Source organism: Balearica regulorum, chromosome 4 (genome assembly GCF_011004875.1).
Source record: "Balearica regulorum gibbericeps isolate bBalReg1 chromosome 4, bBalReg1.pri, whole genome shotgun sequence".
In the NCBI taxonomy this organism is placed as follows: Eukaryota; Metazoa; Chordata; class Aves; order Gruiformes; family Gruidae; genus Balearica; species Balearica regulorum.
The window spans coordinates 36,857,749-36,884,434 of NC_046187.1; the positions used below are offsets into that span (position 1 = coordinate 36,857,749).

Below are 26,686 nucleotides of genomic sequence, written 5' to 3' on the forward strand. Positions count from 1 at the left end.
CCCACCACGGCCACCAAACTAGCACAATTTAATACTTGGTCCCCTCACTATTTCCCCTGAGCATCTGTACCCTGAAGCAGTTCACATGGTAGAATGAGGTTTATGTATGAAGTCCAGAAAATAAAAGAGCAGAAAATACAGTTCCCTGAAGGGTGTCCTGGCTCTCCCGTGTTTTCACGTGGTCACTGACAGCAGTAATGTGACAGTCCCTCAAAATGTCCTTTGGAATGGCCTCCGGCATCCGCAGGTCTGCTCTGTGCTCTCATCACATTTGCTTGGCTCTCGGACTTCCCGTGTGGTTTTTGTTCCAGGGCTTTGCCTCTAGTGTAAATATTACCGTGGTCTTTCATCTTACTTGACTCGAAGCTGCACTACAAAAATGTCTCCTGGATCTCCCACAACTAACCTCGTGCTTGCCCGTGGCCTCCATGACTGGGGGATGCAACTAACTCTTAGTAGCAGTAAAATCCAGAATTGCTGGGCAGTTTTTCTCACACCGGTAGGCTCTGGTGCTTGGGTTTTTTCTGCTTTTCTCCTAGAATTGGTCTGAGACTATCTGGGGGGTGTGTGTGGTGCGGCTCAGACATGCCGCGATGCTGACTTGCCACGTGCAAACCTGGCTTTGCTCTTGCCTTTAAACTACTCACTCATCTATGCTCTTTCCTTGCTGGAGCCTCTTCTTTTCCTGCCTTACTGCCACACCCAACCAGTTCATATGGCAACAGAGAGCTGCTCTCCCTTCAGCAAGTTCACAAATTTTACATATGAGACCAATTATTTAAGCTTTTTCCTCTAATTAAAAGATTAAGTTTTGAAGTTGAGAGAACATCTGTTTTTTTTTTTCCCTCTCTTTTAAAAATTGAGAGAGATGTATCTATTTAAATATTGATGATTTAGCCCTCTGGTTTTTCCTGTACTAAAACTTAACAAATGGAATGGAATATCAGATTCCACTGGAGAGCTATGGAAGAAATTATGGACTTGTTTTGAATGTGTTTAAAGCAATAACAAAACTCAGTTTGTGCAGAAATGATTTGTCCTCATCCAAGTGTGTCCTGATTAACTTAAAGTAACCTCTCTCCAAAGAAAATTTGTTAGGGATTTTTTTGTTTTGTTTTGACAGGTAATGCATGTGAGTATAATAGTGCTGGAACAGAGCTTTTGCCTATGTACACACATTTGTACAGCTTTATGTATACTGAAACATACTTGTAATTTTTATGATGCCTGAGACGTGCTGGTTTGCGTGGTTTACATATATCTAACTGCTGATACATTTATGTTTTGAACAGAGAGCTGTCTTTGATCCATCTTTTCAATGAATGTAATTATATTGATAGCTTTAATCACAATGATAAAATCCTTCTCTCAATGTATGACCCTAATATATTTGCAACTTAGTGTTTATTAATAATGGCTACTGCTGGCTGAAACTCATGAGAGAACAGAACGAAACCTGTGTTTTAAACTGAGGGTGACCAAAATACACAAATACTTACACAATACAATAAATTTTGAATTTGACTAAAAAGAGATTATTTTGCTCTGAGCAGGCAACTGAGAGTTTTAGAACATCGGATTTGAGGGAGGCTCAGGGTTGTACTTTTGGGAGCTGTGGGTTTAGTTAGTTAAGCTGCAGAGGGAGTTGATCAAGGGCTGTGCTGAGCTTATGGAGCTTTTCCCTCTTTCTGAGTTTTGCTTATGGCTAAGGATTTACAGCATCATGATGGGAACACAAAGACTATATATTGGATCTTTGTGAAGAAAAGTAACTCCCCAGGTTATGGTTTCAAGTCTGTTTAAGAAATTACTTGAAAATGTGTGCTTTGGATTTAGTTTGCCCTCAGAACTCTCACTTTTTAATGTTAAACTTATTTTTCTGCTAATTGCTGCTGCTGGATTTTCCTGTGACCGGTTTGTTGGCTCCTTATTTGTGTGTCCAGCTAGTGCTATTCTGAAGCCATGCTCATGACTGTCTCTTAAGGCTGGTGGGAAGGTACAGAGTATGGTGGTGTTGTGGGCTGACCCCCAGTGCCCTCTCGTCTTCTGTCTGGTTCGAATGCCTTGGTTTGGCATTTCAGTCCATCAGCTGAAACTGAAGCACGAAGGAGCGTGATCGTACAGTTTAATCTGAAAGACTGAGATCATAAGCTGAAGAAGGAGGTTGGAAGAAGTAGTGGAGATGTCAGTCCATTTATGACCGAGCGTATGTCTACCATGAATTACTCACAATGGATTTTAAATAGGCCTTGAGAAGGTAACGCTAATGGCTTTGTACAATCTGCATCTACCTAAAAGGCTGCGTGCATCCTTTTGGATGGAGATGTTTACTGTTACCTGCAAGCGCAATATTAGACTGTCACAGTGCATGTGACTGTGATTACTTTTTGAGACTCAAAGTCCTGGAGAAAATAAAAGCTTGCTTACAAGAGGGAACACTTTATTGAGTGTGCCTGATGTGGCCGTCTGCCTTGAATCTGTTCATCTCCTGTTGGTGTCATGGCCAGTGTTACCAGTGAGGCCCAGAGCTCGCTGATGTGTGACATTGCCTTCTTCCTCAGAAGGTGCCAGAAGAGCTGGAGCTGCCCTGGGTCTGTCCCCAAACTCAGGTCCCTGAGGGCTGGCTGGCAGGGAGCGTTCCCAGCTCTCTGAATCTGGCTTCCTCACTGAGACACAGCCAGAGTCAGCTCTGGCTGTAGCTGAATTCGCTGAACATAAATTAACGGGGCCCTGTCTTGTCATGTCACCTGCTCTTACAGCTAAGTTCGTGACGCAGAGCACGTGCTACTTGTACTGGTAATGTCATCTGAAATTGTCCTTACCGTTTGCAGAAATTGGTGTACAGTTCTTTTAAAAATATGAATACTTAAAATGATTTTTACAACTAAATGAGTTTGGTATTATATACATTTTGCTTTATTCCACCTGTCTTCTGTTCTGCTGAATAATTTAAGAGTTCATTGAGGTTTGGAATTGGTCATCTTCCAAGTGTGCTGCCAATATCTGAGGTGTTGGGAAATAGAAGAGGACACAGTTCCTAAATGGTGAGATTGGGTGGTATCTGGCGTTGTTCCTGTCAAAACAATTATTTCAGCACTACTGCAATTTTGTTCTTGCACAGCTGATAAAATGTTAAGGGACTTAATCTATTACGCTGGCATCTTTTGAAAATAAAACCAGAAATCTAGCGTAGTGGGGCTAGTGCTACCAGGCTTTCTTCCAAGTTTGTAACGAGGGGATGAGAAGGTAACAGCGAAGCAGAAAGTTTCAAATGACCTGAATAACTTTTAAGTGACCCTGAATATTTCTGATTCCTCTTAAGGTGGGGGAGTTCTTCAGACATGGAAATACTCATGGTAGGAGAAAAGCCAACATCTGAAGCCCTCCCAAATGCAAGCCTTGTAGTAGTTTCTAGGTGTATATCCTAGAGCTACGGACTTCTGTCTCTGTGCACAAAAGACCTGATGATGGACTTGAGATGGTCTGGATCAATTGCTGATGCTCGGGTGCATTGGTGGAATGTTCAGAACAACATACACTTTCTGTAAGAGACACACCATTAACTGGTGGTGTAGAGTTTGCATATACAAGAGTCCTTGTTCTGGTCCAGTTTTTCATTGTTTCACACATGGTAATTGTAAGCTAAGTCAGGATGGCATTTCCTGCTACTGTTGTTACATAAAAAAAAAAAGAAAAAAAAATTTGAAGTAGGCTTTTCTTATGTCATGCTTTATTCAGGTCGATGGTGTTTATCTTCCCCATTGAAACTGCAGTTTTGTAAAAATACTAAAAAATTATATGTATCTATTTTAATGACAAGATTATGCTTGGGAATTTGTGATACGGAGCATAGAAACAAATTATTTAACCATATAAATCCAAACCACTGCTTTTATGGCAAGTCTCGCCTGTGAACCAATTTAAGTTATTTTTGTACTTGCTATATAAATTAAGTATAATCAAAATTTTTCAATGTGAGTATGGGATATGGCCAATGCTAAGGAAAAACAAATGAGGTAACACAGATAGTAGGATTTTTCTGTGTAAGCAGAAGAGTTTAACAGACTTCAATAATCTTTTAGCAGAAAGAAAGCAGGGGAAAGGAGAGAATCCTTGAAGGTAGCTGACAGAGGAAATATAATCTTTGACATCTGTGAATGATACTAACTTTTACATCCCTTTTTTTTTTAATGTTAGAAAGTTGGGGTTAAAATTATGGCTATTTAGTGTTTGAAAAGTGTGCTAAAATTGTGAGTGTTTTTGGTTCTTTGGAGGTTTTTTTGGGTGTGGGGTTTTATGGTTTTTTGAACATTCATTTTACTGAAAACTTGTTTTTCCTGAAGATGTTAACGTATTCTCATTGTACCAAATTTTGGTGCTGCTTAGTTGATACTTGGTTTCTAAAACGTACTGCAGTGAAAACTGGCCTTGAGACAGTATAGTTTTTATTGCTGACTCTTCTCTTTAGCTTATTTTGTGTCTCATTAGTTAGAGACACCTTTCTAATCCCTGCATTAGGGTCTCTAATGGAGCATGTCACAATTGGAAGTAATCGAGAACAACATCTAATCAGTCTTGGAAACATTGCTCATCTTTGCTTTTGCTTTTATTGTTCTTCTGTACAGTATAATTATGGCATATTCATTTAATTTCAACAGTTCTCGCTTATACTGGTATCTTCTTTGTAGAATTTCAGGCTTGATTTTAATATGAAAAAGCTGTTATCTGAAACGATAATAAATTACTTGCATACAAATAGGGATGTGGAAAAAATGGAGAGCTCTTTCTGATAAGTTAAGGAGAGGAAGATTCTCTACGTAATAAAGTACGTGGTTATTTCAAAGTTAAATGTGAGGCCTGTTTTATCTGGGTATTCACTACTGCTTGCATTGCTAATTGAAGATAAAATAAAACTGTTTTTCACAACTGATATTGCAGCTGCTGAGATGACCTGTTCTGCAACCTTTTCTTTCTAATTTAAGGTTCTTTCTGTTTCAAGGTTTTGAGTTTTAGTACAAACCTGCAAAACATCAGAAAACCCTCCCCTCAGTTACTTGAGAAAACTGCATTATGAGATTCCTGCTGAAGGCAAAAGGAAGACCCGTGTTTCTTTTACATGCTTTCAGGGTCTCCGGGCAAGTTTTCTAAGTGTAATGAACTGAGAAGTTATCTGGTCATTGCTTACCCCAAAATAACGACAAAATGAACTATGTGCAAAAATAGCATAAAGAATACCAAAGAGGGAGCAGCGTACCCATGTGGAGAGTGTGCACTGCAGAGCAAGAAGGTGATGATGCTGGTCTAGTTACAATATGCTGGGGAAAAGACCATTCAACAGGGTGGTGAAGTTTTCACAGCCTAGGGAGCAACATTAACTAGACAGAGAGGTCCACTTAAAATCCTGAAATTGGAGATGATGTATTACTGCTGCACAATTATATTTAAATGAAGAATATACTGACTGGAACTAACCAAATTTTGGGTACTCTGCAGAAAAGTCAAGAGGTACCTTAGAGTCTATCCTGTACTTACAAATGCAAGACTTTAAGTCTTTTTGATATATATATTTTACAAAATGTCCAAGAAAACTCTTGAGGGAAGTCCAGTATAAATGTGTTATGGGATGGCTGTCTCTGCATTTAGGTTTGGGGTACGTGCGGGGAAGAGCCTTTTCCTCATGTGGAACTACGGTGGTCTAAACTTCTATACACTTATCTTTGGTGAAGGACAATCTTGATAAACTGAAGTAATGATTTTTACTTAATGATGTATTTGCAGGACTGTAGATGATGCTAAAATTTTCGAATGATGATTCTGAAAAATCCAGGGACACTGGACGTAATATAACATGTTAAGTGAGGGATAATTTATTTTCTAATTATAATCTAAATAGCTAAAACAGAATTGTCACTATTACTTCACTGTTTTAGTTTGTTTATTCATTTACAGTTATAGGGCACTTATTACAAAGATACCTTGAAGACATCTGCATTGTACTAATAAGATTTATGGAAACTAGTTACTGAGGTCATGTGTTTAGCCCTCCGCATGAATGAATTGGTTGTATTGAATGAGTTAGGCGTATAAGTGGGGGTGGAAAATGTCAATAAGCATGGTCTTACTTTACTACTACAAACCTAGATGGTATGTCCAGTTGTTATTTTTTTAGTTTTTTAAAAAGATGACAATTTATAGTATGTTAATTATGAAAGTCTATAGGGGGACTTAAAAAAGCTTATTATATATTTTTCAAGGTAAAAAACCAGCCTTCATCTAGGATCAGACATCTAAAGGCTATGTATGAGGTTGGAAAAATACTCCTCTGTTTTAATGAATTTCATGAATGTTAATAAGCCAAACTGTGTTCTGACAAGGTCTTGCCTCTTAAGTAATGTTTTCCTACTACTTCTCATTCTTTGAGACCATTATGTAGATCTTGTGATGTCACAGTAATCACCATGGCAACACAGACGTCATTAAGATGAAGCATAAGCAGAGCTGTCTTTATTCAAACCATTTTTTTTTTTTTTTTAAAGGAATAATAATAAAAAAGTAGGTTAGGAAAAAAGCTTTCATCTTTGAATTTTTTTCCAGGATAAAGTAACATGAGAACTTCTAATTTAAAAATAGAATAAGGATTTTATTTTTTTTCAAAATAAAGATCTTTTCTGTCAGCTGTTCTGACGAGGTACCTGCCTTCTACTTTTCTGTACTAGAGACGCTGCAAAGTTGAACTGCAACAAGCTAAATTTTGTTGTTGCCACTACTACTATGTTCCAGTTTTATTTATTTATATGTTTATGTATATAGTTTATAAATACAGATCTTGGATTTCACAGGAAAATTTCATAAACACATTCCTCTTGTTTATATTCATGAAAGGGTCATAAAGAACCCTGAGTGGTATTTTAGTCTGAAAAGTATTCAGGATCACCTGCTGCTATCAAGGCCCTGAGCATCTACCCCCATTTGCAGTAAATTTGCAAAACAATTCGTGCTTCTTTACAGCACTCTTTCAGACTGTTTTTTTAACCATTTTTCAGCTTAATTTTAGTTTTAAGGTAACACTAGAAAAAGCTAAAGTGAAAAGCAAAAAATTTGAAACTTTTTTTTTTTACTTAACTAGTCAAACTTGCTACCATATTCAATCTTGTAACTAGGTAAAATTTTAAAATTAGCCACACTTTTCAAAATAGTAGTCTGAACTAAAAAAAAACAAACATGTTTAAAGATCATAAGGCATATGATTCAGGGGTTGACCGAAGGGACTTTCTCTGAAAGCAAACCTCCAGAATCTAGCTAATTTCAAATTATTCACCGTGGGTTTTCAGGAACTTCTTTTGAAGTGCTTTCAATAGTCAGCTATAAATCACCAGGTTAATGCAACCTCTGATCTGGCTAGCATTTGCATAAGAAATAAAGAAATCCCTAGGAGTTTTACATAAAGTACTGTCATCGGTAAGGATGCTAACCAAACCTGTTCAAAATACTGAGGAAGTTTACTAAAGCTTTCAGCTGGAGTTCAAATTAACTTTCACACATTTTTAGCAGGAATTATTTAAAGCATTAATATACTATCAACATGCTTAGCCTATAATTTTAGCATCCTTCACACGGACGAGTTATTTGTCAGGCATTCTCTGTCTGGCTTGCTGGGTTCTTCCCGCCTCTACACCCTCCTGCTGCGGCACCGGGGTTATTGCCCGTGACGGCGTCATTCCTCTTTCCCCACAGAGGCAGCAGGTAGTTTGGGTCCCAGGTCAAGCAAGGAGCTGCAGTGATGTTTGAGGCTTTTATTCCCTCTTGTGAAGCTCCTTCCCCCAAAATACTAAGTGACTCGTACGTAGCTGTGCTGTTGCAAGTGAGTCCGTTCCCCGACACATGAGCTGTTGTATCTGAGACTGTAAACATCTAAGCTATCATATGACACTGGATAAGTCTAATCATCCTTATCCTTGCGGCATGTAGTGAGCTCATGTCTCCAGGATTTGCAAACAGTGACAGGTTCGCAAATGCCTCTTCAACTCGTATTCCAGTTGCCAGCATCTCAATTTTCCTTTCAACTGGAAAGCACTTCTGTCAAGCAGCTATTTGCTCTTGCTGGAAAACAATGCTCTAAATATAATAACGTTACAAGAATGAAGTAAGTTAAAATCAAAGGTGAATCTAGTGGTTATTTTGATATGCAGATGACTGCCACATTTTAGTTAAAAATCATACTTAACACAAATCAAAAGCAGCTTGGGCTGCATTTGTGTATTTGCTTATTTTTTCTAAAGGCACTAATTCAAAAGAGAATCAGAGAAGTCAGTCTATATTGTACAGAAGATCAAATTATCTGATCAGGATCCTCAATGTTTTAGTTGACAAACCCATGCTTTTATAGTTTCCAACGTGCAGCTTTAAGCGTGAGGAAACTACCTTCCCTCCTTGCATCATCCCCAGCGGAGGGCTGTTCATGTTAGAGCTGCTCTGCATGCATGAAGGGCTCTGTCTTTTTTTTTTTTTTCTTTTTTCTTTTTTTTTTTTTTTTTCTGAGGGGTCAGAAAATGGCCATGCCAAATTTAGTTTTCATCAGAACACTTAAGCGTTCCCCTAGGGATGGCTTGCGCGTGTATACACTCTGCTAAATTGTAACTTCCCCCCCCCCCCCCATCCCTGGCAAGGGCGGGTTGGGTGGAGGAACAGTCTGGTTTTCACAGCACATTCATGTGAAACCAAGCTAAACCTAGCTTGGTTAGAATAAGCCTTTAAGAGGGACTGATGGCTTTAATTCTAATCTGCATGTACCAAAATGAAATGTGGTGTTTCTTAATAAAAAAAGATACAGGAGGAACTTGACTGAATCCCTTACTATCTCCCTAAGCGGCAGATAGCAAATAGTGTCGTCCCCCCGCTTTTTTTCCCCCCATCTAGACACCTACGAAATACTGCTCTGTAATATTTAATTTAGGAATTCAGTGTGACTGGTTTGCTTTAGAACTAAATCTAGCACGTTTTGACGTTGTTGCAAGTTAAATGTTGATTGTTACATCAAGATTTGACTTTGGCGTTGGTCAGAGACCAGACATTCTGCTCATGTTTGCTTCTGTACCATCGGAGAATAATTGATGCGGTGATGGAAAGCAGCTGCTGGTCACAGCTGAGGTCATGGCGCTGGTATGAGGAAGCAGCACCATGCAGCACGTGCAGGCGGGACGTGCAGCAAATAATCCGTCCAGAGGAACGAACGGTGGCTTCTCTGTGCTCCGGGTTTGAGAGGTGGAGGGTAAAGGGGAGATGGGAAATGCAGCAGGGAGCATCTGAATGGAAATAGCCGTGGCAGTAATTGCATTTGCAGGGTGAGCGCTACCCAAAAGCAAATGGAGACTCTGTGCTACGTGACTTCAAATTCGAAATATATTTAACACAATACCTCTGCACTTAATTTTGGCAGTTTTCTGTGATTCTCCTCAACGTAGATGTCAACTGGAGCAATGTTAATTTTCGCAAAAAGAGTTTGGAGGTATTGGGATTGTCTGGTTTTTGTCATGAATATGTTAAAAGCTTGGGAAGCTGAACTGAACTCAAGCCTTGTGCTTACAGATTTGTTCAGGTACAGTCTAGAAGAGAAAAGGATTAATTTCAGGGATGGTGGGGGAAGGAAAACATTTACTTTAATCTCCACATATAGTTACGTGTCCTGTGTTGGCAAATACTGTACAGCAGTGATCTTAAGCCATAGGCTTTTTTGTACGTGCCATTTGAAAACTTTAGAAGAACGTTTTGAATATCTGATTGGTAGAGTTTTGGCATAAATCATTTCAATAATCATGCATTACATTTCTAGTTTTAGTATCTGGTAGAACTTTTTTTTTTTTTTAAAAAAAAAAAAACCCTCAAAATTTATATGGAATTTATTTGCTTGCATAAATGTACCATAGAAAATTCTAAGAACTTGAGAAACAAGCAAATGTGTTATTTCTATTTTTCATTGCTCTAGAACATGTCTAAATGGAGTGTGCTTTTGGACTTAAAGGAAATGCCAATTAGAGGAACTGCCAATTAACTATTCTGAATCAGCAGCTATGTTCCAAATACTGCATTTACAAATACGTAAAACTATAACAATATTTTGCACTTTAAAACGTACTGAGGACTCTGTACGATACAGATGACCGGACTCTGTGGAGCTTTCTTTGGGAGACTTAGATGTAGTTTCACTAAGAGTTGTGATTCATATGTGAATTAATTATTACTTCAAGCTAATGCAAGGCGGTGAATATCAAAAGAAATAAAGGTCAAGATCACATGATAGGAGGAAAGAGTTTTGTACATCCTTTTTGAAAAATAGTTGTCACCAGTGAAATTAGGTTTTCTGTGAGCGATCTTTGATCTTTAAGAGGGAGGAATAAAAAGGGCTTCTCACTGAAAAACCTTCTCTTGGTGTTCGTCGTCAGTGTTTTCCTCAGATTCTGCCTCGCTTTTGATGAATGCGTTTACATTCCAGTGCTGAGAAATAATCTTCCATTTGGGAGCTGGGCTGATGTGAAAACAGGAATGTGGAGGCCCCGGGCGAGGGGACAGGGCTGAATGCTGATAGGGAAACGTTCCCTCTTCGGTAGCTGCCGCCTTTCCTGCGAGCTTTGGAAAGAGCATCTGTGCGCGCGTGTACGAGTATGTCTGGGGGCCTGGGGAGATGGACGGGTCACGTCTGGAGAAAACTGCTCTGTCCTCCAGCGTCATGAGAGTAGTAGAAACGATAGAACGAGCCACCCTCCATACCTGGAAGTTTTTGGCTGTCTCTGCACGTAAGTGCTTGTACAAATGTATGTGTTGCTTGTAGCCTTAGGTGTTTTAGTTAAGTGAGGTTCTCTGTAGTTTTGGTTTATTAGCAAATGTAACACATTTGAAGGGGAAGAAATGCAGACAGCGACCTTAAATTATTCTCGTGTTGCTGTTTGTGAGCCACTGCATTAATTGTAGTTGTATAATTGTCAAGGTTTTTTTAATGAAAACTGAAAGTATAAACTTGGAAAACATGGAAACCCTTAGCTTTCACTTAAAACTTGTCTTCTATTAACCAGTGTGTTGTAAACTGTAACACATCTGTTCTTTAGCCACTATGTATGTTTTGAGTATAAATGGTTTAAGATGAGATATGTGTGTAGTAAGGTACAGTCAGTGTAAGCTCAATTTTAGAATGCATTAGAATGGAAATGGAGTTGTAAACATATATGGATTAAAATATTTGCTTTTAATACACATAGTGAGCAAAAAGGTTTTTTTAGTAGTAATGAATTTATTTGGAAATAATGCTTTTGAATAGTCAAGCAGGAAATTAGACTTTTTGTCAAGTGCTTCAGGGAACAGTATAGTTAGGGAGCAGTTGCTCAGGGAGAATATTTAACCTTGCAAGAGTTAATTTTTTTTTTATCATCCACTTTTGAAATTGCTACTATAAAGTGGGTTCCTGCAAATAAAATTGTTTTGTATATCTTTAAATTGGTGGGGGGTTTGGGAGGTTGTTTTTTTTTTTTTTTTTAAAGTATATTTATATTCACATCATGCATTCGGTAGCTTTATGGGGAATAAAAGTAACTGTGACAGAAAAGGACTCCAGAAGTGAAATTGCCTCCAGGACAGGTACTGAAGAGAGCATCTGTGAAGTTTAATACTCAGGGAACCTCACGTCAGAGCTTATGTGATAGCAAGAAAAAAAAGTGTTGGGAAAAACTGCTGCAAAACAAGGTTCTTTGGGGAATTCAGGTGAGGCAGCAATATCCTAACCAGGCAACCTTCTGGCTATCTAAATTACTGTTATAACCTCTACATCCCATATTGACAGCCACCATTGCAAAGATGACTTTAAACTGCCTTGGCTTGCTCTGGTGAAATTCGCTCATGCACATCACTGACTTACAGAAAATAGTTGCAAAGCTGGGGTTTTCTCAGATGCATCACTGACTTAATAGCTGCAAATGAGCTATTTTTAGCAGTTGAAATTAATAAGGCTTAAGTAGGAAGAGAAGATTTATCTTTATGTAATAAAACAATTTTGATTGAAATTATTAAGGAATAATATGATACAACCAAATGTGAAGTGTATACTGTGTAAACTTCTGTCCTGTGTTTTAAACACAAAAATGTGGTCTAACCTTAAGCTCCCTAGTGAAATCATATATCCACAGTCTTATTTCACATTACAGTAAGGGAAGGAGTAAAATTGTCAAATTGCTGGGCCATTGAAATTGGCTAATAAAGGCTTTCTACATTTTACTCTAGCTAGCCAGTGCTCATCTAGACTGCATAGTTTGTGATAAATCTGGGTAGACAAACTTACTTTCTATGGTAAGTATGGTCTAGCATCAAAATTTGGAAAGAAGAGTGTCTAGCAGAAGTTACTAAAATAGAATGGGTATTATGAAGATAATCTGTCAGCTCTTCCACTGAAACTTTAGTTGCTGCTACTGTTTTTTTGTGATACCCAGCATCCTTCAAGCCAGCTTGCATGCCAGCTTGTGGTCCCTTGTACAAAGCTGCTCTTTTGGTATTTCATAAAATGCTTTACAGCTTGGGCTTTTTGATTAACTCGGTAAACAGACTTTGTGTTGGGTATTTGCTGCTTTTTGCTTCTTATTAATATTTTAAGTAACTTATTTTCAGTTAAATCAAGCTTGTTTGGTGGCTTCCTCTGCCTAGTGGCTGGTTACCGGACCCAGGGATTTCGGGTAGAGAAGAATGTCACTGAAGTTCTTTTTTGCTGGTCTTTGCTTTTTGCTTATGGGTGAAGCTCTAACACATTAATTCGATAAATCTTACTGACATTGATATCAGTCTTCTGCACTGAACCAGTGGGACTGGCGGTGCCCTAAGACCCCAGTTGTTTCTTAGAGCTGCATGTCAACAGGTATTTGTGTGACTGCGTAGGTATCAAAGTGTGGTTCTGCAACAGATAGTATGCAAATACTGTGATGGACGTTCTACCACAGAGTTGGATGCTTCTGAAGTGTCTAGACATAGTGGACAGTGACAAAAGAGTTTCCTGAATTTCACTGGTTATGTGAATTCCTCATTGATGGTGAATCTTCAGCAGCAGTGTGGAAGTCAGGAGGTTTAGCTGGCATGGCATATCTGAGAACTGCAATGCTTGAACGGTCATTTAACTTTCTTCTGCCTTGATTTTCTTGTCGTCTTGCCTACAATACTTCTTCACAAGGATTACAGAGTTTGTTTGCTCCCTGAAGTGCTTTGTGATCTTTGGTCAAAGATAATATATATGTGTGATGCACTGTCTGCGCTGATAAATTTCATGCTGTCATAGGAATCTGAGCAATACAGCAACGATGTTGTTACTCTACTGGGAAAAGAAATCAAGAAATTTCTTTATAGTAATTCAATGCATGCCTTCTGTCTTAATATGTTGACTACCTGGTCCCTTGTGCCGAAGGATATAATCCAAACAAGTTATTCAAGAGTTGCAGAGCACATCCAAAACATAGTGTTTTCTTTTTACTGTGTTTGCTAAGGCTTGAAACTTTTGGATGTCAGCAGTGATTAGCAGTGGGCAGAAGTTTAAAGTTGATACTTTAACAGCAATAGAGGAAGAAGAAGTGGTGGAGTGGAACAGTGTATATGCATTCTCTGTTGAAATAAGTGTTTACTGTGAGGCTAGAAAATGGGCTGGCAAAAATACAGTAATATTGTATTCTAGACCAAAACCAATGCTTACAAAGAGGAGAATGAAGATCTATGTGCAAGAGGAAAGGGAATATTTCTGTGTTTGTTTTCAACTAGAATATCAAATAAGTTGACTTCCTAATTACCATTTTTGCATTTTTATTTTTCAATCAATTAGTTGATTTCCTTCCTTCTCTCTTTCCCCCTCCTTTTTTTTTTTTTTTTTTTAAAGGAAAAACTGTGTGTATGGATCAGGTTAATGACCAAGAAAATAAGTTTGTCACTTTTGCAACAGTTTAATGAATCATGATAATGGCTTCATTTTCTGTTAGCCTTAAGAGTAGTTGAAATTGGATAAAATTCAAGGTGGCATTGTAGAGTAAAGCACCCTGTGTTTTGTTGTTGGACTATAGGAGGAAGCATGTGTTTGCCTCTAGGAAAATAGGCGTTTTGTGGAGAGACTTCTTTACTGAATGTTTCTTTTCAAGAGGCTTAGTATTCTGGAAAATTTTTTCTATTGTAGAAGTCCCATGTACCATTAAATGCGATTATTATTTTGATGAATAAGCACAGCTGGCATTTCTTTTCAATATCTGACTGCCTTCTTTTTGAGCTATAAACGTGCTGTTGTCAAGAGATTAGCCTTTGGGGTAGCAAGTTAAATTGTTCATTTCTACTAATCACCAGGCGGGACAGGAGAATAGATATAAACTGGCTATATAGACTGTTCCAAATGGTATATGAACTTCTTCAGTTTGCTTGTCATGAAATAAAGCTTAAAAAAGTTACTTTTCACCAACATCATACCTTAAGTGTGTCACTGTGACTGTGCGTTACAGGATTGGTTAAAATTCAGATTTTACAATTTTCCTGAGTCTGATTTGTTTTTCATAAAGTTGTTTAATAGCTGTTGCCCCGTGAGCTTCAGATAGGAAGGTTTCCCGTGCCTGCTGCACGGTGCCAGGCTGAAGAAAGGCAAAGAATAAATAGTTACATTGGCTTTTGGCAAATTTTAGAGCAGGTTTGTTACAGCAGGCTACGAGAGGGATCCTGGTGTTCCAGTCATTTTCTCGTCTGTCCTGCCTTCCTCTCTGCGACGGGAAAGGTCTGGCGTTGGCCTGGCAGGCTTAAATATGAACTACCCGGAGGGGGAAGCACACACCCAAGGAACAAACTTTAGCTGGTTGTCTTTTCTTCCACTCTGACGGCGTGTGATTAAGGACCTGACCGTAAAGGTCTTGTATTTCACTGAATTATGGATTGGTTCTCTGCACTCTACCTTTACCGCTGCATTTCGAGGATTCTTTGCAGTTAAGCCTGCAGACACACACATTCATTTAATAAAGGCAGAGCACTCCAGAAACTGTAACTAAAATAACTTTCTATTTTATCCTACAGGAAGAAAAATAGTATCATGCTTAATTATTGCACTAAGGTGGGAATGTGTCATGAAAGGCAGAACATTTTTGCCCTCATCAATTTAGGAATACTCTCGTGTTCAGCATCCTTATTTTATTAATATATTTTAAGTAAAAAAGAACTAATTGAAGTTGATCAGCCATTTCATTCTTTTCTCTGTATGCTAGTTAGCTTTCTTTATAGAAATGCAGATAGCTTGGGTAACTTAACGCTGTAATGTCAGAAGATGCTAGATCAAACTCTGTAATGTAGTTCAGAATCAACCATGCATCTTCAGTAGACGGCACTTGATTGACACTTGTTCTAGTTTTAATAGAATTATTTAGTAAATATTCTTAGTAAAGTGTAAAAACAAACTTTGTAAACAAAGGATGCACTTGGTGTCCTTGGGTATCAGTTACTTGTCAAAGGACATATGCGTGAAACTTGTATTGTGCAGAGGTATGTACATTTTTTTTCCTATGCTTTACAATATCTGGATAAGATGTAAATATGCTTATGGATTGTGTTATAGCTCTGAATTTTGTTCTGATTGAATTATTTTTGTTCTTCAGTTTTGGCAAGCGTTCTGCAGGAAGCTTCAGGCGGGGCTGTGAATGCATTGTTTTAGAGCCATCTGAAATGATTGTGGTGAGAATATTTTCATTCAGTTCCTTTCAAATATAACAAACCAGCTTTGGTAACACTTCAACTTCCAATAAAACTTTTGTTTTGCACATGATCTTTTTATTAATCTAAGATGTCATACATAACTTTCTTGCCTAATCTAAGATGTCATACATAACTTTCTTGCTATTCTTTGCACACATACTTGCATTGTTTGAATGATAAAGGCATTTTATATTGTTGTTACATTTACTTTTGCAGATTTCTTGTAAAACTCAAGTTTTCTTGTGCTAGCAGAATAGTGGAACAGTTTGTGGTTGTGTGGTTTGTTTGTTTTTTCTTTTTAAAGCTGCTTTATTATTATAGGTAAACATAGATGCTTTAAAGTATTAATCTCAGGTTAGCTTAAGTAATCAATGTTTGAATTAAATTTATTCTCAGCTGTTTGAGGTTTTAAGAAGCAGTTTGAACATTTTAAAATTCTACTGACTTCTCTGAGCGAAGGTTATTTCCTTAGCAGTATCTGCTGTAGTGCAGTGGCAGAACAGCATCGTCTCTGAGGGTTCACAGGCTCAAAAGTCTTTATTTGCCCCCTCAAAGGGCATCGTCTGAAGAAATGTACAATTAATGGGCTAATTTTTTTTTCTATCACGGAGATAACTATCAGTTCACAATACAGGCATGACAATTATTTAAGCCATATATAGGCTGTGACAGTAAACATTTTTTTCCCTAAAAAGTGAGTTTCTGTAAAACTTGCAGAAGCTAAGGAAATTCTGGTATAGCTTTAGGTTTGCAGAAGAGATTGGGTTACTTGTTTAAAATTGATTGGTTAAAAAAAAAAAAGTAGCTTTTTAACTTACTTACCTTTATGCAAATCCAGGCATGTTTTTTGTGGGTTTTAAGCTCCTTGTGATTGCACTGTAAACAGATAAAGATGATTGTGTAATGGTAGCTTTTTCTGTCGGATGTTTGATGTCTCTTCCTCTTCCAATTCTAATTAAGAAAATCATCTTACGAAGCTAATACAATATAGCAGGAGACACAGAAGGCATACATGAGAAATGCCAATTGCTTTTTCGCTATCCCTAACTAAAGCTCTCCGTAACTTTACTTTGTAAAGGGGCAGCTCCTCAACAGCAGCCTGTTACACCTCCTCATTTGGCTCCGTGTTGGCCCCTGGTTTGTCTGACTGGTTTGTGAAACTCATATCTGACCACAAGTTTGGGAAGCAGTTTATTGTCCCAGATTTGTTCTCTAGAATTATACAGTTTAGTTGGTGGTAGCTGTGTTGATGTCTGCCTGTGTCTCTCGTGCATTCCTTGATAAGATATAAGGAAGAGTGATGTAAATATAGGCATAGGGAAAGGAGATAACAAGAGTCCAGAAGAAATCTTCTGGACTGATGGATAATGTTGGGTCAGGGGCAGGTACTCCCACATGAATAGTCTTAAAAAAAAAAACCAGCAACCCACCAACCTCGAGAGTTTTGGGAATGCTGAAATTGAACACTTCAGCCTTTCAAAGGAATAATTATACCTTGAACAGAAAGAATCCCATCCCCAGAGTTTGTTGGGCACATTAACTTTCAGTCTCAGGGCCGGATGGGGTCACTCTGCAGGGAGGAGAAGCGGGAGAGGTGTAGGCTGTGAGCGTGACTGTGTCAGATGTGGAATAGGTACTCGGTGGTGAGGCGTAAGTGTTACCAGCTCTTCTCGGTGAACCAGGAACTGTGCTCATCTCCTTGTACCAGTACACTGAAAGTTGTATTTAGTGACATGAGCTGACTAGTATGGGACTAGTATGCAAATTCATGAGAGTATTTTGTCTAATTTCTTGTTGAAAAATACAGACAAGCCTTGTTAGGTGACTCATAAGCTCATCTCTGCATCTTCAGAAATACTATTTATCCCTGGGGGTTGGAATTGAGTAGAAGAATGAGTTAACTGAATCCCCATATATGGCCAATACTCAAAGTAGTTTTGTGGGTTTTTTTTTTTTTCCCCCCTCTCATTTCCCTGTTAGTCTGGAGTAAGGTTTCTATTAGAAGGATGAACACAGTAGGGATGTTGATTTTCAGCCAAACTACTATAAAAAGCTTGTTCTCTTCTTGCAGGAAAACCAGAATTCCTAGTTCAAGTATTTTCATTGCAGTATATTGTTGTGTAGTAATTTAGGATGACTTTGAAGACTTGGAAACCAAGCTGACTAATTTTATATTAGGATATACCTAATAGGCAATTTTAATTCTCCCTGCTGCTGTTTTGAAGTGATTTGTTTTTATGAAAGTCAAGTCTGTTAGAAATCCTTTCACGCTCTGAAAATACTTGAAGTAAATAATAAAACCGGTGTTGCCTATTGAAGAGAGAAGCCTTTGCCACAGCTTGGTTAGGAAAGATCCCAAGTGACAAATAGAGGTCAGTTGGAAAACTATTAGGTGCTCTATCATATCAGTTTTCTTTTTGTAATGTGTTGAGTGGTGCAATGTTTGTATTTGTGGAAGAGTAAGAAGGGGAGAGGGGGAATGACAGAATGGTGGGGTGAGCATTCTTCTTCTGTCATTTTTGAGAAGTGTTCGTACTCAGTGATGCTATTCATGCCAGTGTTTACTCTTTTGTCATCCTTGTAGGCATTTTATTTATTTATTTTTTCTTTAGTAGTTGCTTCACTCTTAGTGTTGAAAATGCAGGAAATTCAAAGCTAACTGCTGGTTTTTGAAAATAGGATTTGTTGTGTTTCTAACCATAAGAAACATTGCCCATCTTGTGGGAAATGACACTTTCTTACATCTGTTACAGGTTGATTATATGGATGAAAATGAGGAGTATTTTCAGCGTCAAGCTTCTCATAGGCAATCTCGAAGAAGATTCAGGAAAATCAACCAAAAAGGGGAGCGACAAACAATTATTGATACTGTTGACCCTTATCCTGTGGGGAAGCCACCTCTACTTAGAGGCTACCATACGGTAAGCTGTCTGGATTTATGGTTCACAACAACATAAACAGGAAAACTACTCAAAACAGTCAAAATGGCTAAACTTCGGGCTAAACAGTGTGCTTCTGTAAGGAGGTTTTCCCTTAAAATACAATGAATTTGGCTCCATCAGTACATGAATATGTGTGCAGCTTGCATCTTAGTTCAGAGCTGAAAGCACGTTTTTTATGATCGTGAATGTCATGTATTATTTCTTAATGTTCCCGTCATTATTTGAAATTGTGAAAGAAACTATGTTCTCATTTCCTTTTGCTATTAAGTTACAGTACAAATAGTTTAGTGTACGGTGTTAAAAGGTCAGTTAGTGAAGCACTCATTCACATATATGATAACAGTTATTGCTTGAAAAGGACTGTGCTGCACTGCAGTAGGCCACATTCTTGGATTAAATCTATCATTTCTTTTTTGGTACCCAGAACCTAAATGTCAAATTAACCTTTCCTGCTGTCTGCGTAGAGAGCGCTTTATACTTGGGTTTCAGTGAGCTACATAGTCTGCTCATCATCAGGGAGATCATTTGGTCATTTTACTTAATTGCCTTTTTTTTTTTTTTTTAAATAATCTTACGTGTTGAAAGTTTCCAGGCTTTCTCGTGAGGTGAAAAATAAACTAATAATTAAAGCTTATTCTACAAAATATTTTATATGGCTTTCAATTGAGAAAAGCTCTATTAGATTAATATGTTTGTTTGGTATCGATTTCAACTGTAAGCAAAATACTAGAAAAGCCTCTTGTCTTTGCCTCTCGTTTATTTGTTTAAGTCCCCAAATCTGCTAGAACCATAAAGGCATGGGCATAAATAACTTTGTGCATATTTAATCTCATTGAGTTCATTGGGCTGAATTTTGCACCATGTAAGCCACATGCATATAAATTTGCAGGATTAGAGCTTTAGCGTTTTTAACATACTGCCTTTGAACCAATGCAGTTGTAGGTTTTTTTCCATTTTTCCTTCTTTACGCTTATTCCTTGACTTGTTTACCAGTTCCCTGTATATTCTATGTGTGTCTGTAAGTGTGTAGATGTTTGATTACATCTGTTAATTATACAGGCTTTTCCTCATGAGTTGAATAATTACATTTTATGCCAACAATTTGTTTTTGTTTATACAACAGCTTTTAATGGTTTAATTTTCAGTGCAGTTTTAATTGCCTCTAAATTTATTATGGATTGAGCCAGTTCACTTGGTTTGAAGATGAAACATTTTACTGGTCTGTTTTTGAAAAAATAAATATGTGGTATTGTTCTTTGCAGGAATTACAGGATAAATTACTTTTGTATTATTTAGATGTGTACGTTGTGCTTAGCAAATGGTTCTAGTGTGATTTTTATCTGACTCTAGAAGGGCAATATTTAGATTACACACAGTGCCATTTGCATTCGTAGGTCCATGCCTGTTGTATAAATTTCACTGTAGGTATGCCTAATGAGTTTTTGTACGCTTAACTGGTACTAAGAGCAAAAGCCCACTGTGTGCCATTCTGTTGTGCGAGTTCATAATGATTTTGTGTACGTGTTGGGAAATTCATTGCAAGTGAGATTTCATATTGAGTTGGAGGAGATTGCCAAATAAACTGTAAAATTTGCAATAATTACAGTCAAACGTTGCTTTAAAAAGTGGAATATGATGTATATGACTGACTTGATTTCCCCTCCCCCCCCCCCCCCGCCCCAAAGAAAATAGAGTCAAATGAGCAATATTAACAATGTAGTCAAGACTCCATGCTGGCCCATTCCCTCCTATTTTTTACAGTATTTGGTGATCTTGTATGCATTGTTCTCTCATTCACTTGCATTATCGATATTATTTCTATTGCTTTAACCATACATGTAAAAGGCTGCATTGTCTTTTCTCTCTTCCTATTTTATGTCCCTTGGCCTCATTTTTTGTAGTCTTAATTTCTTGAAAAATTGACTGAAGAAAGCAGGGGTTTTTTGAAACACATAGGAATTCAAAGCATATTATAGCACATACCTTGTGGGCTTGTTGCCCATCCATTCTTTGGTCAGCATCTGTCAGGGTCTCATCTTTGGTTCTACTTCTTAATTTTGGATAAATAAAGAAACATTAAAAATGCAGATGTTCAGATATTGCAATAAATAATGTGTTAAAGTCAATTTGAAAAAGTATTACTACGATGCATTTGTTCTCAAGTTTGCACTTCCTTGTGGATGTATTCTGATTTAGGTGTTAGGTACATGAGATTCAACGTAATACATCTGCTTTGATAGCATCCTCAAAATCTTCACAAAATGTGTAATTTTCTTAGATTTTATGTTCCTCTAAATCTGTAGTTAGAATGAGTTTTTTGTTGATAAATTATTAATGCCTTATTTGCAGTAGTCTCTGAATGTTTTTCTTCAGAAAGTTTAAACAGTGTTTTCCGAAGAAAGTGTTCTGTATCTTTGTGAAAACGTAGAGCAAAATGTAGAGCTTAAGTGAAGATGCATGGCTGTGCTTTTCCAGAATTAAAAATTAAATGCAGTGCTCAGTTGTCGCATGGCTTTCTGCAATACAGTCAACTTGTAGGGGACGGTGGCCCTCATTAACATAATTGTAACATTATCTTCATAGTGGTGGAATGTACTATGGCATGTCTGATAATGTTCATCTTTTCCTTTCCTCCTATATGGCATTCATTTCATTTTGGCTCTCAGGAATGCACTAAACCTCAGGTATTGTAACTTACTGTGTATGGTCCACTAACAGTTTACTTGTGGGTTTGCAGTGTGATATCGTAATACTGATGCAATGTGATGACTAAAATTGCCTCCTAGCCTTTGCTTTGATACTTGAGCAATCTCACCATGCTATAAAAATACTAATGTAAATGTGGAATTTGGTGACAGGACAGTGTCTCTTGCCCAGCTTGATTGACCTTTCTTCCTTGCTTTGATGTCCTGTGATTTAGAGAAAATGGAGAACAATAAGCAAAGGGTTTATATAAAATATTTCGTTTTTGACAGACACTTTACTCAAGTATCTCTCCTATGACACGGAGGACTTAATATTTGATTTTGATTTAAAAAATAGGTCCCCTGTCACTGTTTAGTACCTGTATGTCTCTGGAACAGGGAAATGGAGTATGACAAGATGAGCACCAAAGAGGCAACAAAAAGTTTTTATTAGCTGAAAACTTGTAACAGTGCTTCTTGCTTGTCTTTTGTTCTGATCAAGTGTACTGATTTGGTGTAAAGAAGCTGGATTCTGTAGGCTCCTATCAAAGTGTGTGTGAAATTGCCATTATTTGAAACACAGGCTTTCCAAGATAGGGAGAAAAGTGTGCCCAAGCAAGTCAAATATCTTGGAATGGTACCAAACCAAACAAAACATAGAAGTTCTGCTTGACATCGGATCTCAAATGCAGCAGATCTGAGCAGATCATTTAAACTTGTGTTTGTAATTGCATTTGTCAATGCCAAAGTGAGTAAATACTGAGCATCCACCAAATATAATGTTTGATAAGAATGTGTCTTGTCAAACTGTTAAATGCCTCCACTGTTACGACTGAGAAATCTCTTGTGATAGAGCTGAAAACAAATTAAAACTATTTTCTTTAGCTTCAAAATTCTTCCTTTCCTCACATATTACTTTGGTCAATTCACCTGATATTTTATCAGGAAATGTGTTTATTTTAAAAGTTCCTTCTGTGTCATGTTGTTCAATTCATTGCATTATCTAAAAGATTTAGAGGATTCAAATTTCAATATGGTTCCAGTATCGTAGGCAAGTGACTTCTGTGCTGAAATTCTCTTTCTTCATCATGTATGGTATGTTTCTTTTAGAAACTCAGTTCCTTATCTTCAGATCAGCGCTCACCAGTTTTTTCAGTGCAATGAGCCCTGAGTCCCGAGTAACCTACTGTTACTAAAATATTACGTCGAAGAGTGATAATCTGCTTCTCAAATTACGATAGGAATTTGAAATACTTTGCAGTATTTTGATAACTTACCCTAATGCTTGAGGGACCATCTGAAGTGAAAGCTAATGTTGAGTATCGTACTTAGGCATGTTACTTTTGGAACAAGTGTTGCTGATTTCTAGGGTGAAGAAAATAGAAACTTCATAATGTATGGAAATAAAATGCATGTGTTTTATCAGACTGATAAAATGACATCCTTTTTGCCACCGTTTCTAGTTTGGTAAAATGGATCTGTTCTTTTTCAGGGAAAGAAAAAATCCTGATACTTTTAGGTTGAGCTGTTCTTACTTGAATCTGGAAAACCTTGTTCAGAGTTTTTTGATAGAAAAATTTTGCTTGTGCTTTTAATGTGTCAGAAACTGTCTTTATCTAGATTAGTGTAACATCTCCTTACTTAAGAATAGAAATTGCATCTTAACTTCTGAATGTGGATTTTCTTTCTGTGTATGTCTATACTTAAGGCTACTTAATGTTTTCAGTGAAAAACCCTTGTTTTGAGCGATCCTTTCTCCTGAGAACCTACATGGCTTTACTTCTGCTTTAGACTGATTTTTTTTTTTAAACTTTAAAATAGAATAGTCACCTATGGAGAGAATTTTAAAAAGGGTAGACTTTCTTATAATATCTTACTACTAATAAACTTTGTGGCTGCCTCAGTGCATCTGTGAAGAGTTGGTCATGCCCAGTGTGAGTGTTGCTGAGCTGGTTGTTATTATTATGTATATAATGCATGACATATTTAGTGTAAATTAACAGAAGTTCATAAAGGAAAAATAACTTTGTCCAAAATAAGATGCTGTTCTTTAGTGGCATAGAGATTGAGTAGTAATTTATAACTCCCTGGTTTGTGATAGTCTGTCTCTCCTGTACCTTAGACTTGATATGTCAACTGAGCTGTGGGCTTTTACTAGTCTGGACCATGGTCTTTGCTTTGCTAACGGCAAAATAGCAGAGCTTACTGAGGAATATTTAGAGAGATGCAGGGAGGCCTGTAAATAAAACGCTGAAACACCTGTGAATATCCCTCAATGGAAACTACAGCGTGTGGTTTTTTTACTCTGTGAGAATCTGTCCTGATTTGAATTAGTTAACAGGCTTATAAACATTTTGCTGCTAGTGCATCCTCAGCCAGGCTTTTTTAAAGCTAGCTGCTAAAATCCCTGCAAAAGGCCTCTCTGCCTTTAGCAGCCTTTCTTATCCCATTCAGCCTGAGATTCACCTGAGGAGACAATCCGTTTATCCGGTGTCGGAAGGAAAAGAGCAGCGGGCAGGGAGCCACCAGTCGCCCCAGCTTCTTCCCCAAGTTACAAGCACGTCACAACTTTCTCCTCGCGCACGGTGCCGTGGAGCATCGTGCCGGTGTGCTAAGGGCAGGCGAGCGTTGGCTTTCTGGATTTTATTTGAAGGAGGTGACTGAAAGGTTGAATGAGAAGAGGGCTGGAAATGAAACTGTGTCTGATGTCACTGGGTCAAGTCTCATCTGCAGCCATGACTCCCTGAAAAAATAAGTATGAGGGGGTTTTCTAGCTTTTTTTACATTGTTTTTTTAAGTATTAGAATCTGCTCACTTAGTAACAAATTGTAGCAACCTTGCTTCCTGCCCCATCTACTCTAGTAACCAATAGTTATTGCAAAGCATTGGCAAAGTAGCCTTTTTTTCCTGATACTATTTGCATTTGCACTGTCTGCTGAGAGTCTGAAAGTCCTGGATTGAAAATTTATGTTCAGATTGTTCTCTTTTATGAAACAAATTTGCCTTTTCCTTTGAAAAATTACATTTTAAGAATCAACAAAGCTGTTTTATGTCATATTTCTACATTTAGGAAGGATTAAAAAATATGAGTTTAAATTTTTCTGCCTGAATTTGATGCGAAGGCCTAGTTGTTTTCCTTCATTCAGTGCGTGTGGCTACTGAAGCAGTGTAGAATTTTGCAAGACAACAAGCGGTGTTTTCTTGTGGGCAATATAGTAGATGAGAATTCAAAAAAGCTGATTCTATTTTAGGACTTCGTTACAGATGCCCAGTATAATTTGGGATGAGAAGGTTTAAAAAAAAAGTGCATAATACAATTGCTTCTCTTCATGTATACTTATGTTTATGTTGCAAAATACATATTGCTGGTTGTCTTTCCATGGACTGCTACAAATGCTCATGAAATACCTCGTATGTACTTGCGTCTCAACACAGTATATGGACTTTACAGTATTGTGATATACCTTGCCATAATGTATTCTCGTTAGTGCATTGTATTCTACATATTAAATTGATACCTATATAATAGTGTACTTAGTAATCATTATTATATATAGAATTTCAGTCATTTGAGTTTGAATCAGTAGGAGCAGTTGTCAGATACCCAATCTGCAAGAAACTAGTTTAAAGGAATACTGTCAATCTTTCAAGCTGTAAATAGCTGCAGCTTTTAATGTTCCTGATGATTTTTAGGATTATCTAGCACTTTCATTCTAATACAAGTTCACTTAATAAAACAAAAAGCAAATCCTAGAATAATTTTTTTTTTTTTAATGTGAATACTAACAAACAAAAAAAATTGCTTTTAGGAAGAAAGAACCACATCTGAGCTAATTTGCCAAGTCTAGGAAATTTATTTGATAGGGCAGCAAACGAGGAGTTGTGGACACACTGAAAGCTTGGGTTTATACAAAGGCATAAAGGATATGGAGGGTCATGGGGGAAAACCAATTTTTTAAACATCCTTGACCTTGGAAGTGTTAAGCAAGTCTATTTACAAAGGAAAAAAGGCCCAGAAAAACTGCTGTGAATCCTCGTCAGGTACACTTGGCTGTCAAAAACGTTTGGGGAAGCAGGATGTTTGAGAGTTTTGACTTTAAAGACTCCTATGAGTTATGGCAGCTGAACCTATTTAAATAGATTTAATTTTTGAACTTGATGCTAACTTAGTTTTCTCCCAGATAGAGGAAAAATTTGAAGAGCAAGGAGAAAGGAAGGTGAGAAGGTCCTTTTATGGGCATATGCAAAATGGAAACAAAAAGGTCACCTCACTTAGAACAAATAGAAATTGAACTGGACTCATTCTGTTCTTGGTTAGGAAACAAATTAATTTAAGTAATGTAAGCAGAGAAATGGTAATTCAAAACTTAATTGTATACACACCTACATTTACAGTGTATAGCCAATGGGAAGTAGCATGGTATGCAGAATGTTTTAATCACACGTTTAATCACACAAATAATGCATGTGTTTGCTAAAACAAATTTGTCTCTAGTGATAACACATTCAATATTAAATAAATTATTTTAAATTTCTAGTGTTTATATTTAAAATAAAATATACTATATTGATCATTCCATTAATAAAAGAAAGGAGCTAGTTCTTAACATTGTGAAGTGCGAGCATCCTTTTATCAGGAAGGATATTTGTTAGTTGCTTTTGTTAATTTACAAAATTCAGTGTGCAATTCCAAAAGCAACTGCTTTTATTATTCCATGATGGTGATAATGTACTCATGATTTGGAATGAGGTTGATGTGTCCATCATACTAGGAAGTACTACAACATACTAAATAGATATACATAGTCTGGATATGTAGTAGCTGAACACACGCAGTAATGCTAATTCCTGAAGTGTGTGACTGTGTTGTATATGCAGGTGTATTTTGAAGTGAGACGCTACAAAAATTGCGGGGTGACTTTATTTGAAATATGAAATTCCTGAGATGATTTGGGCAGTTTCCGTTAACCATTTTTTGTATAGAATTTGGGTGTTTCTTTATGGGAGCTCCCACTGGTAATGTCATCATGACAATACATATTTCTTATCCCTACGTTCGGGTTTTGTGGCAAAACGCAACCTTTTTAGCCACATGGCTTCCTTCCTTCATCTGTGTTGTAAGGGACTATTACTGTTTAAAGTTATGTATTATGTTATGTATTATTTTTAATATATGAGCAATGCTATCATTTTTATTTTGTGTAGCACCCGAAGCAAAACGAAATTGTTAGTTCATCATCCTTTTAGTAATGTCTACTGGCAAGCTAATGCAAAATTAATGACATGCAGTGTGTTATTTACTCAACTTGCAGCTTCTGTCAGAGTATGTCT

General features: G+C 37.3%; 1 protein-coding gene across 8 annotated transcripts in view; it reads left to right on the forward strand.

Moving 5' to 3' along the window:
- Positions 1-26,686, forward strand: part of RAPGEF2 (Rap guanine nucleotide exchange factor 2) — a 190,817-nt gene that overhangs the window by 82,572 nt on the left and 81,559 nt on the right. For 5 of the 8 annotated variants that reach the window (XM_075751804.1, XM_075751803.1, XM_075751800.1 and 2 more), the window contains exons 5-7: positions 15,633-15,708; positions 18,483-18,650; positions 21,338-21,355. In XM_075751804.1, coding sequence (XP_075607919.1) covers positions 15,633-15,708; positions 18,483-18,650; positions 21,338-21,355 — 262 coding nt within the window. The remainder of the gene's footprint in view (positions 1-15,632; positions 15,709-18,482; positions 18,651-21,337; positions 21,356-26,686) is intronic. The other 3 variants (XM_075751801.1, XM_075751798.1, XM_075751802.1) reach the window with 1 other exon arrangement.